The sequence below is a fragment of the Brassica oleracea genome, chromosome C2, assembly GCF_000695525.1.
Source record: "Brassica oleracea var. oleracea cultivar TO1000 chromosome C2, BOL, whole genome shotgun sequence".
Taxonomy (NCBI): Eukaryota; Viridiplantae; Streptophyta; class Magnoliopsida; order Brassicales; family Brassicaceae; genus Brassica; species Brassica oleracea.
In genome coordinates, this window is record NC_027749.1 from 3,706,710 (window position 1) to 3,726,439 (window position 19,730).

At 37.5% G+C, this 19,730-nt stretch overlaps 3 protein-coding genes across 4 annotated transcripts; 1 reads left to right on the top strand and 2 right to left on the bottom strand.

The window, feature by feature from the left end:
* Nucleotides 1-113: 113 nt before the first annotated feature.
* Nucleotides 114-3,504, bottom strand: LOC106324750 (ribosome biogenesis protein WDR12 homolog). Of its 2 annotated transcripts, none has more exons than XM_013762727.1 (14): nucleotides 3,279-3,504; nucleotides 3,091-3,179; nucleotides 2,879-2,985; nucleotides 2,528-2,563; nucleotides 2,359-2,444; nucleotides 2,195-2,253; nucleotides 2,002-2,112; nucleotides 1,782-1,904; nucleotides 1,143-1,286; nucleotides 959-1,067; nucleotides 729-865; nucleotides 607-642; nucleotides 424-520; nucleotides 114-287 (listed from the first exon to the last, which is right to left on the bottom strand). In XM_013762727.1, the coding sequence occupies exons 1-13, from the start codon at nucleotides 3,433-3,435 to the stop codon at nucleotides 428-430; spliced, it is 1,287 nt and encodes a 428-aa protein (XP_013618181.1). In that variant the 5' UTR covers nucleotides 3,436-3,504; the 3' UTR covers nucleotides 114-287; nucleotides 424-427. The 2 variants fall into 2 exon arrangements, with proteins under 2 accessions (XP_013618181.1, XP_013618180.1); XM_013762726.1 differs by having other exon boundaries at nucleotides 114-283; nucleotides 421-520.
* Nucleotides 3,505-3,874: 370 nt separating this feature from the next.
* On the top strand, nucleotides 3,875-5,992 carry LOC106327107 (transcription initiation factor TFIID subunit 8). Its single transcript, XM_013765144.1, has 3 exons — nucleotides 3,875-4,109; nucleotides 4,327-5,570; nucleotides 5,783-5,992. The coding sequence occupies exon 2, from the start codon at nucleotides 4,437-4,439 to the stop codon at nucleotides 5,568-5,570; it is 1,134 nt and encodes a 377-aa protein (XP_013620598.1). The 5' UTR covers nucleotides 3,875-4,109; nucleotides 4,327-4,436; the 3' UTR covers nucleotides 5,783-5,992.
* LOC106327106 (protein LONGIFOLIA 1) lies at nucleotides 5,909-9,140 on the bottom strand. The gene is made up of 5 exons (XM_013765143.1): nucleotides 8,903-9,140; nucleotides 8,632-8,672; nucleotides 7,107-8,549; nucleotides 6,897-7,032; nucleotides 5,909-6,787 (listed from the first exon to the last, which is right to left on the bottom strand). The coding sequence occupies exons 1-5, from the start codon at nucleotides 9,057-9,059 to the stop codon at nucleotides 6,006-6,008; spliced, it is 2,559 nt and encodes an 852-aa protein (XP_013620597.1). The 5' UTR covers nucleotides 9,060-9,140; the 3' UTR covers nucleotides 5,909-6,005.
* Nucleotides 9,141-19,730: the final 10,590 nt, after the last annotated feature.

The window sequence follows — 19,730 nt, forward strand, 5'->3', positions numbered from 1 at the left end:
GTTTGAGTTGGTGCATCAATTTATAACCTAATAGTTTCAGTTGATGCATCAATTTATAACATAGCTGCTATTCAGTATGGCATACAAAACAAGTAAATTCAATTTTTTTTAAAAAAAATAATCAGTACTCTTAAACAATACAAAAATAACGTTAATTCCCACCAGAATCAAACATTTCAAAATATGAAAAGAGTATACAAAACCTTCAGTAAGCTTTCTCTAGCAGAACTTACAACAGTCTCATTCCAGGATCGGAATCCTTTGATCCATCATCTTCGTCTTTCTTTACCACATTAGATATAAGAAAACAAATAATCGAAAGCTTTTAGAATTCACACCTTTTATAAGAAGCTGAGTACAGTTTTGTTTCAACAACATTTCATGTAAGAAAATAGTCGAAAGATTTCGGGGTTTTCAGACCTTTTTTTTAAGAAATTGAGATTCCGGAAGAGATTCGAAGGTTAGAGTCTGCTCCTCCGCTCACTACGCTGTCTCCTTTCCACCAGTCCGCACATAATACCTTAACAAAAAACCAATATTTTGCACTGTTTGAGTAACGAAAAAGAAGAGTAGGAGAGAGAAGAAAAGATCGTGTGCTGCTTTTACCTTATCCTTATGTGTGTCGATCACTGACAAAGGCCACTGCAAATCAAGGAAGAATATTAGTTTCAAAGCATGTAAACAACAGGTTATTAAGAAAAGGAGTGTGTGTGTGTGCGTGTAATTACAGCTGTTCTGAGATCCCAGAGCATGATTTTGCCATCATAGGAAGCTGAGAGCAAGTGAAACCAAGAGCTTTCGTGCCATTTACAGGCGGATATCCATGATGAGTGTGAAGAGAATTGAAACACTGGAGCAGATGTTCCTACAGAAACGCAGAGAGTTAAATCAACCGTGTAATTAACTTGTTAATATATATTTTGACTCTGTGTGTGTTCTTATTATAGATCTCTCTCACCAGGCTTACGAGGATCCCATACTCTTAGGACTGGATCTGAACCACCACCAGCTACAAGTGCTGAACCTTCACCTCCAACATCAACCGTGTTGAGAGCTTTTCCACAGTACTACATTTTGACACAACACAAAACTGTCCCTAAGCTTCAATGAAAACAATTTAAAAGGAGTGTGAGAAGGCATACCAAGTTCAAAGTATCTTTCCCTGTCGGAACATCCCACCTCCTTACAGAATGGTCCCATGAACAGGAATAAATTACATCTTCCTCTGGCCAAACAACTGATGAGACGCACTGTGTATGTCCAACAAATGTAGTCACCGCCTCTCCCTGTAAGAAAATACAATATCCAAAATTGCAATTAGATACTTCAACTGAGAGAAACACAACAGTCTCTTCCTCTTGATCTGAAGAGCAGACAAAAGAGTTTGCATAATTAGGCCTGGGGATTTTATTTCTTCAGTTAGTTGGGAACTCGGTTCGTTTGGGTCGATCGAAATCTCACCGAAGTGAACCGAAAAAAATCCGGCTTGGTTCTCGATTAGTTCGGTTTCAAAAATTTTTGGGTTAAATTTTCAGTTTAAATTGAATAAAATTCAAAAAAATTCGGTTAATTTTAATTCAAATTTTGGTTGGTTCAGTTCGGAGTTTGGGTTAAAATTGGTACTTTTTTTTTTTTTACAAAACCAGACTAACCGATTACCGAACAGAACCAAAAACGAAATTTTTTTTAGTTGCAGAACTGAACCGAACTTTTCAGGTTGGTTCGGTTTAGGTAATAACCGCAGGCCTAATGCATATCATCCAGACTTGTATTGAGGGTACCTCTAATTGAGCCTCCTCGGCCTGATTATTCCCTTTTCTTTTCTTCCCTGATACTGACAACTCTGACTCAGACTCATCTGTGTTCCATAAATTGATCGTGCAATCCCATGAACTTGAGCAAACCTAAATCACATTAAACAGCAGGTGAGTATGATAAAAATACAAAGTACTTTCACTATCAAGAAGACACAAGTTAAGCGCAAAGGGAGAAAGAGCAAACCATGCTCCCGTGTTTCTCCGCTACAACGCTTTGCACTGACGCCTTGTGCCCACGCAGTATCTTGTAAGCCCTGACTCTTGTAGTAGAGTCACCAGATTCAGCTGTATCAACCTTTATTTATACAAAAAGAAGAGATGACTTTGGTTAACCGGAACGTTTACATTTGATTAAATATTTTATTACCATGTTTTACCTTAAACAATCTCAATGTCCGATCTTTAGAGGCGGTTGCTACAGTGACACTTTCTCCACCTGGATGGGACAAATCATAAGATAGACTATTAAACGTAAGGAAGTGATATTATATGAGCGAATAAGGTGAACTTGTAGCATAGATTTCTCACGATGTGCTCATACCTTGGGAGTTAACAAAAGCAACAGAGGAGATTGCACCAGTGTGGCCTTCTAAAATGTGTGTACACGATCCAGGAGAGCTCCATATCCTTATCAGAGTAAAAAGCTTAAAAATCTAAGATTCTTGCAAATGTTGACACAGCAATATGAAAAGACATAAGCAGATGCATACCTTCCTAAACCATCATAGCATCCAGTCAAAATGAACCTACAAATGACACGAACAGAGGTCAAGACAGCCACTTACACAATGTTTACAGACAATAACAAATGATTAATATCCTTTAAATTCATACTGATCACCCTAATTTTATTATTATTATTTTTTTGAAACAAAATGATCCTAATTTATTTAATTTTAAGCAAAAACAAATAAGCAACAGGTGAAGAATAATCCCAACAACAGTGATATGGCATTCTAAACTAAATTGCTGATATAAAAGAGAGAAAATCGAAAAACATGTAGGAGGACCCTTCTACATCACATTAGTAATTGCAGTAGACACATAGCAAAAGAAGCTACCTGGGAGAAGAACCATCAACGGCACTGACCCAGTCATCATGCAGTGAAGGTTTCTCCTCCTTCCGTGGTGCAACAGCCCTTATGTACTCGATTTCAAGAGTTCGTTCCTGCAACAAAGAACCGACGTTTAAATTAAAGTATGAAAAATTATCAAACACCAATTTGCTGTGTTCAGTGGATGTTATTAGGAAATAGGAATTAAAAAACATTACCGCTGAGATTCCCTTGGCGAGAAGGAACTGTTCGAGTGACATTCGAATAAGCTCCCCATCGATCAAGAAGTCAAATGCCTCAGGTTTCTCTGTTCATACCACAAACCGAATTTGGATTTGATTAAACAAGATTAAAAGACAAGATTAACAAAGCAACAAGGTGCATAGAGAGAGAGAGAGAGGTCTACCGAGAGTGAGGAGAGAGTTGACGATTGAAGAGAGACCGAGACGAGTGACATTTGAAGGGATAACTACGGAGCTGACCGGAGCTTTGAACGGAGGGTAAAGCTTCGTCACGAACTTCACGTGAATTACTTTAGATGCATCTTCTCCTTCTCCATCCATCTTTGCCTCTTAAAATTCTACAGTAGCGCTAGTTTACAGACAAGGAAGAGGAAGGGAGACAAAACTAGGTTCTCTAATTCGACAAGGGTTTAAGCAAACTGACTAAAATTCCGAAACTAACCTCTGTCTGACGAGTATCGATTTTGGGCCTTGGATCTTTAATATGGGCCTTACTCAGGCTTCTGCATTTTCAATTTAGATCTTTAATGTGGGCCCAAAGCCTTCCCACTCTTCTTATTTTGGGTGGTTTCATTTACATTGGATCTGGTATAATATAACTGGACCAAAAGAATGTTAATAAAAAAAATAAAAAGACACGTGTCAATATACTGGAGATCTGTGACGGGATCTTTACGTGCTCGGCCGTGACTTTATCACTCCCTCTTTCCTTTATTCATCTGCTTCCGCTTATAAAAAGCTAGGACGAAACTCTCACACTCCCAATACATCTCTCTCTCTGGATCGTGAGGTTTAAGCTGGGTTTAATCGCATTCGTAGCCCTACAATTTGGCGCCTTCCTCTCTTCAATTGGGTTTCTTGGTATCTCCATTATCCACAAATCTCCCTCCCAATTTCGCTAATTCGCTAAGGTTTTGTTCCGAGTCTCTGTGGTTCTTCTTCCTTGTCGATTCTGCTGCTCCGGAGGTTTAACGGCGGGGAAGGCTTCTTCTCCGGTAAGTATTTCAGTTTCTATTTATCGAATTCGTTTTTAATCGGCGCCCCTCTTCGTGAATTCGACTCGCTGAGTTTCTAGGGTTTTGCTGGGAGCAAGTATTGGTTGGTTCTTATTGGGAAAGAATTGATTTTTATCCAAATTTAATGTATTGGCCAAACGGGTTTTTATTAAATTTGTAATCTTGGCTGAATTTTTCTCTCTTTCATCGGTTTAAGGTATCGAGAGGAGAAGTCGTGTTTGTGGGGGGAATGAGTTAAACAACTTTGATTCAAGAGGATGGTTCTACATGTTACTACTCTGTGCAAAGCTGTAAGAAAGGTTGAATATGACCAATGGAGGAGGCGGGGAGGGTGGAGGAAGTGGGAAAGGCAATCTTTTTCGTGGCAGTGATTTCGCCTACGCGCTCGCTAGAATGGCCGTGGCGCAGATATGCGAGGGGGTCGAGATCACCTCTTATCAGGAGTCGCATGCACGCGAAGGTGCGAGGTTCAGCTCTTTTCATGAGACTGCGCTCGAGACGCTAACCGAGGTAGTGATACAGTACATTCAAAGCGTTGGGAAGACGACGCAGTTCTATGCTAATATGGCTGGTAGAGTAGAAGGTAATGCTCTGGATATTGTTCAAGCTCTGGAGGATTTGGGGTCTGGGTTGGGTTTCAACGGTGCTCCTGATGTTGACCATTGTCTTGCTGACTCCAGTGTGGTTAAGGATATTATACGTTATACAGCGGAAGCGGAGGAGGTGCCTTTTGTTTACTCTCTTCCTCGGTTCCCTTTTAACAGAGGGAAACGACCAGCTCCTAGCTTTACTGAGGTTGGAGCTGAGCTGCCAGATGAGCATATTCCAGTTTGGCTTCCTGCTTTTCCCCAAACCAAAGTGTCTAACGAGTTGGAGGAGGAGACTAGTGTTGACAAAATACAAGGAGAGGTGCAGAGTAAAGAGAACGGATTGTCTTTGCCGAGATTGCAGCGGTCTGTTGAGGTTGATAGGTTAAAGGTTCAGAAATCCATGGATCAAAAGGAAGTTGAGAAACCATCAGAGGAACAACCGGAATGTAACCCGTTCCTTGCTGCACCAGTTTGGGTTGGAGAGAAGAACGTGCCACGTGTGTTTCGCCCGTCACTGCTTACAAATGAGGGAGTTAGCATCGGCCACGTTCCTGAGAAGCAAACCAACAAGAGCCATCACATTCCGCCCCTTGAGGCGTTTGCTCCATCCAGTATGATCAAAGACAAGAGCAGATTAGGCGAAACCGATGGAGTAGAGAAAAATGATGATGGGAGAACTCAACGCGCGTTGCTCCGTTTCAAGATTGGGACTCGAAAGGCGACCCCCGTGCGTTGGACGAGAAAGGAGAGCTTAGAGGAAAAGGGTTGGTTTCTAGAGGATGGAGACAAGAGGGAGAAAAATGTAGAACTCGAAGAAGAGCCAGTAACCATTGACACAAATGTAAAATAGGTATTTTGTCATTTTAGAATTTGTAGACGGAATATCATTATTGCCTCTTGAGTTTAGTGATAGTTTGCAATTGAATACGTGACTCGTTAAGGAAAAGAGATTCTTACTGACTCAAACTGGTGTATGGTCCTTAGCATCATTTGCTGTTGAAACATTCTTTTTCAAATGGATATATATATCCTATTTTAAGATGAGAACTGATGTTCCTTTAGGTGTGGCAGAGTTGATAGTTCAAACTTAATTCAGAATTGTTGGAAGGAGTGTGGTGTTTGGTCTTCACATCATTGAGCTTTATCTTGGGTTGAGTCTTTTTACATAAGACAGTTAAGAAGAGAATACAAGAAAGGGTTCACAGAACCAAGAAATCAAATGTTTTCTACTCTGTAAAATGGATTATTTAGATCCCTCATTTACAGTTCTAAGTAATTAGGCATATTAGCAATTGAAAAGCTGTCTGGGTTTCCCACTGAGCATTCCTGGAGAAGCAGCAACCTCGCTTGTCACAACTTCACTGATCAAGTCCTTGAAGATCAGCCTCTCAATGTCTAACACCAACCCTGGCGTCTCTCCTTCAATCTCCTTCCAGTTCATGCCTTGACCTTGCAAGTCCTCCCAAATGAGGTCTTCGTCGTCCTCATCCAAGATGCATTTTGAGTTATCTTGTAATCGATCAATCTCTGAACACATAGTTTCCAGAAGTTCCTTCCCTTTTGAACTCTTGTTTGTCCTCCTTAGCTGGCTGATTGATGATGTTATGTATGGTTGCTTTGTACACCCTTCTGCTGCGAATTTGCGAGCTAAGATCTCGTTTATGGTGTCAAATACAAGCTTCCTCCTGCTTCTCTCTATCAGGTTCGCCGTCTGTTGTTGTCCGAATCCTATGCCTCTGTGCTTTTTGTCATGTTGAGTCACATTACTGGTCTTGCTCTGATCCAGGACGAAGAAAAGGCTAGGATTGATCGGTAGGTGTGCTTGGTGCAGCTGAATGCTTAGCATACTGTAGTCGATATCTCTTAGAAGCCCGGATGCTAACAGTATCTCTGAGATGTACTTGTGGTCACCAGTGTTTACTTCCGCACCTTCTTCCATGATACCCTCATTAAGTTCAGCATCTGACTGATCTAGACTCCCGTTACTCTCAGGCCACACAATCGATCTACGTAAGGCTTTGTGCTTGTTCATCCACTGGGACTCTTCAGAACGTAGATAATCATCGTCTGTGGCAAGAGAAAGAGTAAAGGTGAGAACTATAAACAAATCAACGAAGTTGCAGTTTAGCCGAATTGATTATGTCTGAATTTTCTTTGTAGTTCCTCAGTGACTTGCCTTTGAAGACAACGGATATCTTCCTCACAGGGGATGGTGACTCATCTTCATCGAAGGCTACATCAAGAACTGAAACGGGGCTAGGTTGCTCCACCGTAACTTTCAGAGGTTTTGGCAACGACCTCATCTCTGGACTCTGCATTGATAAAACAGATGGACTCGGTGAAACATGTATTAGAAGTGAATTTGCGTTAGGAGAAAAGTTTATACCCTTTGTTTTTGTGTGTGCTGCTCTTTGAAGTCGATGTTCCTTTCATATTTATATCTGCTTGTAACCTCACTGTCAAGGTTAGAAGCCGAGCTTACATTGCTGTCAGATCTTAGACTGCTTTCATCACTTAAACGGTCTTCTGATTGCTGCCTGCCGCGAGGTTTTCTTCTTAGGGAGGCTGATTCCGTCTGTTGCCTACTAAGTTGTTGTCTTTGGATCTTGTTCTGTTCTGGTTTTGGAGACGTTGGTCTAGACTGCTTCTCGAACCCCAGCTTCTTCGGCTGTGTTCTTGGGCTGACACTAGGCTTCTGACTCTTGGCCATCTCGTTTTTGGACTGCAACGCTCTGGTAGCAGTGTTTTTTGTTGGTGAATCTGTCTGGCCCTTGTAAACTCCCAGCCTTGGAGTCACATCCATGGCGCTTTGCTTCCTCGGAGTGACTCTCTGGCTTTGCCTCAGGTTTGTAACCTTGACATTTGGTAAAGTAACACTCCGTGGCGAGGAAGAGGCTGAACTCGATCTCCCTGTGTCGTTGAAAACTGAAGCAGTTGCTGCTTTCGTAACCACTATAGACGAAGATCTTGTCGTTGCAGATAGAACTGGCTGCATAAAATTGGTTGAACTCAAGCCATTGTTGTCATCATCTTTGCTCATCAACTTCTGCGTCGTCTCCATTGCTTCGAGTATTTGCTTCAGAGCTGTGAGATCTTTCTCTGAGTTTTTGAACTCAAGCTGCGAAAGTCGCTTCTGTATCTCACCATAAACCGTCAGCGTAGTTGCAGCCTCAGCTGCTTTCATAGGAAACTTGGCAGGCATCATCGTCTTCTTGATTGAATCGGAACTTCTTGATTTTTGTAGAGTTGGCCTGGGGGAGTCGCAGAAGCGGTTCTCTCTGACCTGATCAGTAACACACTCGTCTTGAATGACTTCAAGACCCATCAGCTTAGCAACAATACTCGACGTTGTTCTTCTGTGATGGCCCGTTACAAGCTCTTGCGGCTCTGGTGAAGAGCTAGATCTCGCACTCTTAAAGGAATTCGATCTACTGTCTAATGACAACCTCGGCGTCTCTTTGAACTTGGCGCCTGTCTTTCTCGTCTCCCTCTCATCGTAAGAGAACCGAGGACTGTCTTTCAGCTTCACTACTCTCCGCGCTGGTGATGATTCTTTGAGAAGAGACGCGTTAGCTCTTGCTGATTCTTCTTCATCTCTGGCTCTGGTCTCTTTGTGAATGGAGTTTCTCACAAGCTCCCTTAAACCACTCGACATCATTAAACCACCTCTTACTGGATTCTCACCGTTACTCGTTTGCGTCAAACCGTGTTGTTCAAACTGAGATTCAGACGAGAAGCTTGAGGAGCATGGTGAAGAAGAAAAGGACAGCCTAGATGATGATTCAGAGGAGACTCCCCTCTGTTTCTTCTTCTTCTTCTTACTCTTCTCCTGCAATTCAGGTAAAATTCACTTTCTTAGATCCATTTTTTTCCATGGAATTATAATTTATCTACTGGTTACAGACTCTTACCGTTTCAACGTTGGTGTCACAAACATTATTAATTGCTTTCCCTGCAACATATTCAAGTAAAGAGAGTTTAGACACAGTGGCCATCTATAGACAAAGTCATGTTCTAGAGCTTTGGTTTCTTTCATCATTGTGGTCCTGAAGGATCTTAGTTAGAAACTAGAATACAAAAACAGTGTCTTGTGTTGAGTAACTTTTCTCTGAAACTGTTTTTCAAAAGGTTTTGAATTGAGAGAACATTGCAAGCAAAGACTTGAAGAGAGAAAAATGTTACCTGAAGGCAGAGACCTGAGCTCATCTCCGGCTACAACAACACGTCTCGCAGGACAATGTTGCCGGTAAAAAACCTGGAAGATCCCATTCATACATCCAAACTGTTTATTTAGATTTGGATTCTCATCTGACAAGTTATACAAAAGCTTCGCCGACATCTTCTTAGGTCTGGTTCGTATAAGGTTTAGTCTTCTTTATTTTCTCATATACAGTTCTTGAAAATATTCAGTTTCAGGTTTCTCCTTTGGTATGTGTCTCATTGAAAATAGAAGAAGAGAGAGGAGGACAGCGTAAAACCCAGCATTTAGACAACGGTAAAGCTACTTTGTGAAGTTATGACCAGACAAGATATTAGGTTTCTCTGTGTTTGTTCTCTTGGATGGTTTCCTTGAAGAAGAAAGAAGAGAAGGAGAAAATAAAAGTTTTTGTTTTCTTTTCTCCTTTGTGTTGTCTTGAGAGAAATGAATCTGTAAAAGGCAAAACTGCTCTCTACAATTATATGGAGAAGCTCGTGAAGCATATATAACATCGGTTGTGTGATTTATATACACATGCGTGTACATGTATACGTGTGTATCCGTAGATTTATACATTGTAAGAGAATGTAATTGAATTTTTAATATTTAAAATAAAATTTTATGACAATGCACTGAAAAAAATCTGCTTGGGAATAATGAGGTATGTATTTTTTATGCATCTCTGTCTCTCTGATGAAAGTGAGGCACATGAAAGCACAGACCTTTGCTCCAAAAAAAGAAGACCAAACTAAAGTTCTTTTTTTCTTTATTTTATTTTATCTAACAAGACACATGATATTGGATAAATCCATTTACTTTTGAAGATTTATATGATTATTCAGTTACAGAATTAATATATATATATATATAGTATTTAATTTCTTTTTTTTTGTATCAATGGTGAATGTGTATACTCTTATTAATTTTTAAAAGACAAATTAGATGGTCCAGTCACTAACATTATAAATGATAATTAATGGGACATTATAAATAATAATTAATGAACAGGGAAAGGAAATAGTAAATGAAAAAGAGGTTCCCTTACACATCCATGTGGACAAAATAATGTGGGTGGGTCTCATAAGTCTTTGGTGCCCTTTTACATCTGCATGTGGAGTTTGTCAGAGAGACAGCAGAATTTTTATTTTAAACAAAATGAATAAATATATTTTTTAGTTACAACAACAAATAAATACATTTTCTTATCAACAACAAATAAATACATAAATTGAAAAGCCTATAGGAAAAAGAAAAAGATAATAGGAAACTAATGGTCAAAGACAAAATTTTATCTAATTGTTTAGCAAGAAGGTGGATTGGTGCACTGGAAGAAAGCTTGCATGGTCTGAGATTGGTGGGTCTTATGAAAGAATAATCTTTTTTCTTTGCTTTTCTTCGGGCTTCTCAAACAATATAATTTGATTCTTGAAGATGAAAATACTTATTTTAATGCTGTTAATTTCTCGGGCTATTTTATAATCCTAACTATTTGGAATTACATATAATTATATCTATTTGAATTATCATTTATAAAAATACAACATAATTATTCTGTATTTCTTGTTCATGGTGTATCATAAATTTTGTTCAAACTTGAAAATGTATGTGTAGACTGTATGCGACAAAGCATGTATTCATGTGTATCCAATGTATCATGATATTATGTAACAACTTTTATATGTGAGCTTTGGTGAACATAGCATCTTGATTTTCAAACATTCAACTACTGGCACACCATATAATGAATTCTTACGGCAATGTTATTATTCTTGTTATTACAACGGGTAATATACTATCGTATTTCCGATTAAACGAAACTTTATTTATTGACCAAACAGAAAAAAAAAACTTTTTATAATCAAACACTAGTATAAAAATCTCCGAATAAAATATATACATTTGCACTAGATTGCTTGTTTCTGAAAAGTGTAATAAGTCAATAACTTTGTTCATAAGAATACTAATGTTTGAGGAATTTAAGCTTTGTATTATGAGGTAGAATAACGTCTTTAATTATTGGTTTTTGTTTTATTTAGATTCTAAATATTGATGTGAGAGTATACGTCATGAGATGTACTAGTTAAACACCTTTTGGGAGGATCACGTGCCTTTGTTCAACTATGTGCTGTGAATAAGGTGGGGTTTGTTAACTTACTTATTTATTTTATATTTGTAATTTGATTTAGTTTATATAATTATTTTCTAAGAACCTAGCTTGTGGCCTTGGAAGTAACCAAGGAATATGCTTCACATGGGGCAATTAGTGAGAGTTTGGAACGAAGAATCATCACATATCTAGAGTCTCGTTAGTCGTTGTCAAGCGTGTTTATGATTCTTCTTCTTGTTTAAAGTGATTTTATCGGTTATTTGGAACGCAGAATATCTATCATCGTGACAAAAAAAAAAAATTAAATACGTACGAGCTTCTAATTAAAATAATTAGGTATACATTACTTAAACATATGAAAGACATTTCTTTCTTGTATGAAATATACTTTTCGTTTTTCTTGAGGTGTTTTAGAAACTTGAGAAAATGTAGTATGAATTAAGTTGAACATGTACCTTATTTTGTCTTTGTAATATGCTTTTCCAGGCTGGTTTGTTTGCGCTGTCCATCAAATCGGTACATTTATCGCACGTTAACCACGCCATGCATCATCTATGACTATGACATAATGTAAAATTATAAACTAAACCATTTAACGAATCAATTATATTAAATAAAAGGACATATGTCAATATATGGCATGACCAACAAAATACAAAAATTAAATAACATCCATTACCCAATTTGAAACAAAACAAAGGTAGTGTTGTTATTGGTAATTAAACAAAATAATTGGCAAATGCAGTCGAGGATAAAAGGTAAATAAAATCAACTTTAATTGAAAATAGTATACTAATATATAAATTGTGAGTACTTGATTTCAAATAAAAACCAAACCTCATAGTGTGGTTTCTTTTATGATAGGATCAATGTATCCATTTTAATTTCATTTCCACTATCGCTACAGGATTGCACTTACCTAACTTTCCAAAATTTGTAAAAGGGCATAATTTGTATAGTTTCACTATTGATTTAAACTTTAAAGTGTAGGTTTCTTCCCCTTCGATTTTGACGAGCAACATTACATGCACGTATCATTTATGACTTTATGTAATGTGTACTCACATGCACTATATACATTTATACTCTTTGTAATGTTGCCTACGTACATGTATTCACACTCGTGAGACCTTTCTGTAATTAAGTATCCCTTAGCACAAATTTAATATTCGTTGATCAATCTTAATATTTTTATTCTTTAGAAATAAAGTAAGAAAAATAGAGTTTGAGGCATGGTATATTTAGTTACCAAGGTGAAGGTGAAAATGGATTAATATTCACATTTTAATATCGGTTTATTCAGATTCTTGATCTAAAATTCAATTTGGATATAATCGTTCACGACGTCTTCATATATTGTAAAGAGCTAACCACACACATACACATATAATACTGCGTATATAATATATGATCCATTTATTTCATACTCCCTCCGTTTCATATTAAGTGTCGTTGTAGAAAAAAATTTTCGTTACAAAATAAGTGTCATTTTCGATTTTCAATGTAAAAATTTATTAATTTTATGCAATAATTTATTTTCTATTGGTTAAAATATGGTTAGGTGTATAGGTAATTGTGTTTTTATATAGAAAATATACAAAATTAATTGTTTCTTTAATATGTGTGCACAAAATCAAAAGGACATTTAATATGAAACAGAGGGAGTATGTTATTGAAAATCCGAGTTTTGTTTTTAATTCTTTCTTCGTCTCTAAAATCAATGTTAATCAATGTTTTAGAGAATTTTGTTTAAACAAAAAATGACATAACCCTGTTCAATATTCACATGTCATTTCTTGATTAATCTTTAGACTATAGACTGAAAATATGATAGGATATCATAGTATTGTAGAAGGTTTATTCAAATTAAACTGGTGAAAACGAAATCCATTTAGATGTGGGTATTGACGTGCGTATGAAAAATGCAACACATCAACTTTAATGAATAGAAAGTGTACTTAGACCAGGATCATAGGGGATATTAGAGGGTTTTTAGTGGTATGGATCTCAATTTTTTGTAAAAACTGGTCACACAAACCACATAATAAGGATTGATATTTCTTCAATTCTTACACTGTTCGCGGATTCCATTGACACGTGGTAATCTGCAATTGGTGCATTTTTTAATTTTTAATTTTTAATTTTTTAATCAGATAAAAAAAAATACTTACCTACAAAACTGTGCATGTGTTAATCACGCTCTTACTGGGAAAAAAATAGTGGATATGACTTGAGTTAAACATAGCTAAATACAAGGGAAAAGTGATACTTGCGTCCTATATGTGTGTGCAAATAGGCAGACAAAGTCATAAATTCTGTCATAGAAATGCATTCGGTGAGACCGTTTTAAAATATTTATCTCTAACTTTTTCGGCATGACTTAGTGATTACTGATTCGATTAAATTTTAACTATATACATATATTTTTCGTTACACAACAATTAGGTCAACCCGTATAAATACTGTGATGACCATCGCCAAGAGGACTCTTTTTTTTTTGTTTTTTTTTGTTTTTTTGTCTCAACAATACAGACGTACTTATACTGGCTTTGTAAACCAAACTGGGTGATCTGCATCCATGTGAACGACGAAAAATGATTGCTTTCTAGCACGCATCCACCTTTGAATTTTGCGTTTATGGTACATAGATGATCTCTGATCGGGTGAAACTCTCTTTCAGGATCTTGATATCTTCCAAATAATTTGCAAAAACTGGCTATTCATCTGGTTCTGAAACCATCTTCACCAATTGAGAACAATCCGTTGCAAACGTAACCTGAAATTGACGTAAATTCCTCATGCATTCTATTTCCCATAATAGCGCTTCCATCTCTGCATGAAGAGGCGAGAGACTAGCCCTAACATTTCACGCCCCCAACAATCCATCAAAACCTTCCAAAGTACTAAGCCAACCTTGTCCTGAAAAATTAACGCCCTCTTTCCACGAGCCATCTGTGAAACACCATCTTCCTGGGATCGACGGCAGTACTGTATCTATTATTGGTGGTGGTGTCTTCTGGTCATTCCCTACTTGTGCCTCAGCCCACAACGTGGATTCTGTTTCAGCCAATTTTAGCGTATCCATAGGGTCCATATCCAAATTACTGAAAACTATATTATTCCTAGCTTTCCAGATGTACCATATTATTCATACAAACTAGTGATCCTCCATCTGCGGGAAAACTCTCCAGAAAAGATGATCTATGTTTGTGAAGAGGGAACTCGTTGGAAAAAAAGCTGGATTTGATGGTATCTTCGAAAGAGCCCAAACCTGAAGAGCTGAAGGACATTCAAAAAATACATGGTTTATCGATTTCTCAGGAGCTCCACATCTTACACAACATATATCCCTTTGAATCCCCCTTGCTTGTAAATTCTTCTGCACCGCTATACACCCTGTCACTAATTGCCATAGTAGGCCTGGGCATTCGGGTCGTCGGGTCGGGTTCGGATCGGGTCCTTCTGGGTCCGGGTCTTTCGGGTCTAAGAGTTTAGGATCCGATAGGATAATTTCAAATTTTCGGTTCCGGGTCGGGTCGGGTCTTAGATAGTTAGACCCATTCGGGTAACTAAAATTTATCGGTTCGAATTCGGTTCGGTTTCGGGTCGGGTTCGGTTTGGTTTCGATTTAAAAAAGACCTAAAAATACAAAAAAAATCTGAAAATATTTATATATCCAAAAATATTCGAAATTTTATTCAAAATTTGTGTTTTTATTATATTAAAATGTGTATATATATTAAACTATGCGAGATACAACAACAATTTGTTGTCTCCTAGTGGTTGACCCCGATGTTCATTAGACGAATAACCCGTCTTCGATTCTCCCTTGATGCATTTTATTTAATTTACATTATTAATTCGGGTACCCATCGGGTTTCGGGTTTGGGTCGGGTCGGGTCCAAGACCCGCGGGTCCTCTGCAACAAGACCCAATAGGGTAATTTGATCGGGTCGGTTCCTACCCGAACCGGGTTTTTTCGGGTCGGGTCTTCGGGTCCGGGTAAAATGCCCACGCCTATGCCATAGAAAATGTTTTAGCTTTGGTGGGCACCGTATTTTCCAGTAGTAAGCCTTCAAGACATCAATTGTTGGCCCAATCAGTAGTGATGGTCTTTCTCTATCTGGATAAATCCGTTCTACTTGATATCCTGATTTGACCGTATATTTACCATTTTTCGTAAAGTACCATCCATCTCTATCCACATGCTGAGTCATGCTTAGTGGAATACTTTCTATTAGTTTCGCATCCTGAGGATCCACCAAAGTCCGAATTGCCTCTGAATTCCAAGTTCGCGGGGTAGAGTCAATGAGGGACTCTACTGTAAGGTCCGAGTATAAATTGTGTTCATTTTTATTAGTTGGTCTGGGGCGAGTGGTTGGGAGCCAAGGGTCATTCCATACAAATATAGAAGACCCTGATCCCACCCTTTTGATTAGTCCTTTGCTAACCAAAGATCTAGCAGAAACAATACTCTGCCAGCCGTATGACGGAGAATATGAAAGAATCGGTTCCAAGGGTGAAGCACTCCTATAATACCGACCTTTGAAAACTCGAGAAAATAAAGTGTTTGGCTTCTCTATCAGACGCCATAACTGTTTACCAAGCATCACTGTGTTGAAATCAGTGATATCTTTAAACCCTAAACCTCTTTCCTCCTTGTCTACACATACCTTGTCCCATGATTTCCAGTGCATGTCCCTTGTACTTCCCCCTGGACTCCACCAAAATTGTGATACCGCACTTGTGAGTTTTTTCACCGTTGCTTTAGACAAGCGATAACAGGACATCGTATGATTTGGTAATGCCGTAACCACTGACTTAATAATCACTTTCTTTCCCTTTTTTGTGAAAAACTTGAAATTCCACCCATTGACTCTATTATTTAAACGATCTTGTACAAAGCTAAGAACATGGATCTTTGATCCCCCCAGATTTTCTGGTAAACTTAGGTATGATCCCATTCCTCCAAAATTCTGAATACCCAAAATATCCCTTAAATCCTGTCTAACGGATTCTTCAATCCTATATCCAAATTGAATGGAAGACTTATCAAAATTTATTAGCTGCCCTGAAAATGCCCCATATTCCTTTAAAATCCTAAGGATTGTTTGACACTCTTCTTTTTGAGCTCTACAAAAGAAAAGACTATCATCCGCAAAAAGCAAATGAGAAATCGATGGACAAGCTCGAGCTACCTTCATTCTCGTGATTTGTTGCCCTCTCTCTGCTTTTTTTATATTTGCAATTAAAGCCTCAGTGCAGAGAATAAATAAATAAGGCGATAAAAGATCTTCTTGACGTAAACTCCTATGTGGCACAATGAGGCCACGTGGTTGACCATTTATAAGAACCCAATATTGAACCGAAGAAATACATTCCATCATCAATTTAATCCAGTGAAGATCAAACCCCATTTTCTGCAATAACGCCTTGATAAAATCCCGTTCCACCCTATCATATGCTTTACTCATATCTGTTTTAATTGCCATATACTTTTTCTGTCATGCTTTATTGGTCCGCAATCAGTGAAACATTTCCTGGGCGATAATAATATTATCAGAAATCAATCTTCCTGCCACAAATGCCGATTGAATCTCAGAAATGAATAAGAGAAGACAGATTTTCAAACGCTGACACAAGACCTTAGAAATGATTTTATATCCTACATTACAGAGACTAATTGGCCTCAGTTCCGTCATCCTTATAAGTCTCTCCGTTTTTGGTATCATGCAAATATTGGTAATATTTAATCGTGCATCCAAAGTCCTCGAAACCAAGAAATGATTTACCATCTCGCCAAGAGGACTCTATGTTCCCAAAAAAACGGAAGGCTAATGTTGGCAAGTAACAACGAAAAAACGATAAACTAATTAGTTACTTAACGATTCAAGACAGTGCTAGTTCATTTCTTCCTATTCTTACTAAACAGTTTATAACTTCAGTTGGCTGGATCTCAGATTATCTTCAATGTTATAAATCTTTCTCAATGTTATAAATCTTGACATGGTATATAACAATATAATTTGTTATTTTTGGCTAGTGTCCATTTGATAAAGGAAATAATACTGGAAATGAAGTATTTACTAACAGATTTTATCAATGTGCATTGGTTGGAAGTTGAACCAAGCCATTACTGTTGGGCACATTATTAATGTTATGGTTCATGGATTAAAAAGGAAACTAAGAAACAAAGTTACCAAATCAATGCATGCAACTTTGGCAACTAGGTTAAAATTTAATGTATAATAGGTCCTCATCATATGCATGCACATGGCAATATGGTGCTTCCTTCATATATACTCAAAAAGCGTATACGTAAACGTTGGTTAAGATATGAGCCAGCATTGAAGTTTTTTGGTGAGCGGGTCTAATGTCAATTAAAAATATAACCACTTTGGTATTGCCTAAACATATGTCAAATCCGAATCTGCCCACTAGTACCAAACTCTTTTGGAAAAATTGCGAAAACAAAATGAAAATTTAACATGGTTATCCCTACGGTATAAAACCAACATGAAATTGTCCCTATAATATATTTTTTTTCATAATCCCAAAACTAACCCTTTGACTAATCAAATTAATCAAAATTTAAAACTTTAACTGAATTTTAAAAAGTTAATGAAAAAAGGAAAAACATAATAAAAAGGCGAAAGAAAAAAATTAAAACAAAAAAAGGGAACAACACTCCCGTAACCCTAGCCATATTGGTTTCTCCGCCTCTCTCTCTCTCTCTGTCGAAGCGATCAAGAAGGCGATTGTGTCTTCTACGGTGAAATCGAGCTTCCCTTCTGGTGAAGTCCCTTCGTCCGTGTCCTACATCACTGGCACCTAAGGTAAACACCAAACTTTCTCCTTCCAGCCTTCAGTTAATCTTTGTTTAAGAGTAGATGCATAACATAATCCAGTTAGATGCTAGATAGTAAGCACTAATGTGTAACATGTTAAATAGTTACTGATATCAAAGTGACTTCCATCTTTTTCTTGCAGAAGCTATAGGCATAGTAGCTTTTGGCTTGTATTATGGGGTTTTGTGCTCAATATAAAGTAACATGTTTTCGTTAATGACTCAATTGTAGGGCCGATATTTAGCTCATGGATGTGCACTGAAGTGTTTCAGTTCGATGTCTCATCAACCTCGGAGCCATTATACCTGCATCTCCAACAGCCAACGCCATTATACCTGCATCTCCAGAAACCAACGTCTCTTCTAAACACAATAAGAACGCCACTGACACGCACAAGGGAAAGAACATAAGAACCCTTCGTGGGCTGTCCATTCACTCCCAGGATCAGATTATAACTTCACCAAAGAGCACCAAAGAAACAGCTCTAGCGAAGAAATGAAGCCCACTTCATCAATGGTTGTGTCAGTGCTTGTTGATCCCAGAGAAGGTGGTGATGGAGATATCGATGGGATGATTGGGGGACCAAAATACTGTCTTGAGTTTTTGTTGTCGTGCTTGTGGACAGTGCAAAGTATGTAACATACTCTTGTGTCCTACCTCGATCAGGAGCTCCTCATCTTGTGACCATTTAAAAAACTTTACAGGAGTGAAACATGATTCATCGATCTTCTATCCTTCAGCTGTGTATGTAGAAGAATAAACAAGCTGTCTGCCTATGGAATCAAGTAGTATCCTTAGCTATTACCATTTTGTTTCCAGATGTAGAATCCGAGTGATGTAACTTTTTTTTATATATACTTTTCATCAAAGAACGTTAGTACACATGTTTGAATATCTGAGCCACTTTCTACGTCTAAATTGTACTCGGCTCTTAACGATCTGCGGTAACACTACAAGCATAACATGACATAAAGCATCCAGGTAGACCTAATAACACGCCACTGGTTGCAAAACAGCAAATGGTGTTGACTAACGCCCATGAAATGCAATGGGTTAAGCAGGGTCCCTACTTTCACATGACAATTCAAAAAAATGCACATTTAACAAGTTTGGAAGTTAGAATATCCTGAATATTTTCTTAACTGAAATTTCCATAATTTTCACCAAAACCAGATTTTCATATCCGTAGAAGACACTTTCTGCAACCGTAGAAGGAATACAAAATCTCATAAGCAAATTCTACCTTATGTAGCCGTATGAGTAGTTTTTAGATTCCGCATTCTTACTATTGTAGAATACCTCATAAAAGTAGAAACTGCATTAAAAAAAAAAAAGTAACGAGCTTTACAATTTGTAGAGTTCGCATTCCACATATTTAGAAATTTAAGTAAAAGTATATTGTTCGTTCTAAAAAAAATAGATGTACTTGTTTAGTCTGAAATTCAATTTCTACTACCCCATTTTATGTAGAAGACGAGTTCTAATTTTAGTAGAACATAATTTAAAATTTTAATTTATCAATTTTTTCAACAAAAAAATAATACTAGTTTGTGTATATGAGTGTTTTATCAATTGTTTATATTTAATATATTTTTTTGATTCATAAAACTATTTATTTTATTAGTTTTAAAAAATGGAAAGGGTAAAAGAGACAAAAAAATTGGACAAAAATGATTTTATATTATAGGGATAACTATGTTGAATTTTTGGGGGTGATTGGTAGTTGTTGTAGGTGCTGTCCACAGTCCTATTTATTTATACAACACCAAATTCAGAGCAATCAAGCTTTAAGTTTTTTTTTGAAGCCACAGCTCTTGAAATAACCTACAGCTGTACAAGTGTTCTGCAAAGCCAAAT

Bases quoted from the DNA above. Each gene is read 5' to 3' on its own strand.
- LOC106324750 (XM_013762727.1), bottom strand. From the start codon at position 3,435: ATGGATGGAGAAGGAGAAGATGCATCTAAAGTAATTCACGTGAAGTTC. The intron at 2,986-3,090 runs GTAATGTTTTTT...TCTTTGTTGCAG, and splicing joins TCGCCAAGGGAATCTCAGCG to GAACGAACTCTTGAAATCGA. The intron at 521-606 runs GTAAAAGCAGCA...TTTTTTGTTAAG, and splicing joins TCGACACACATAAGGATAAG to GTATTATGTGCGGACTGGTG.
- LOC106327107 (XM_013765144.1), top strand. From the start codon at position 4,437: ATGACCAATGGAGGAGGCGGGGAGGGTGGAGGAAGTGGGAAAGGCAAT.
- LOC106327106 (XM_013765143.1), bottom strand. From the start codon at position 9,059: ATGTCGGCGAAGCTTTTGTATAACTTGTCAGATGAGAATCCAAATCTA. The intron at 8,550-8,631 runs GTAAGAGTCTGT...CCTGAATTGCAG, and splicing joins GTGACACCAACGTTGAAACG to GAGAAGAGTAAGAAGAAGAA. The intron at 7,033-7,106 runs GTATAAACTTTT...TTATCAATGCAG, and splicing joins AGCACACACAAAAACAAAGG to AGTCCAGAGATGAGGTCGTT.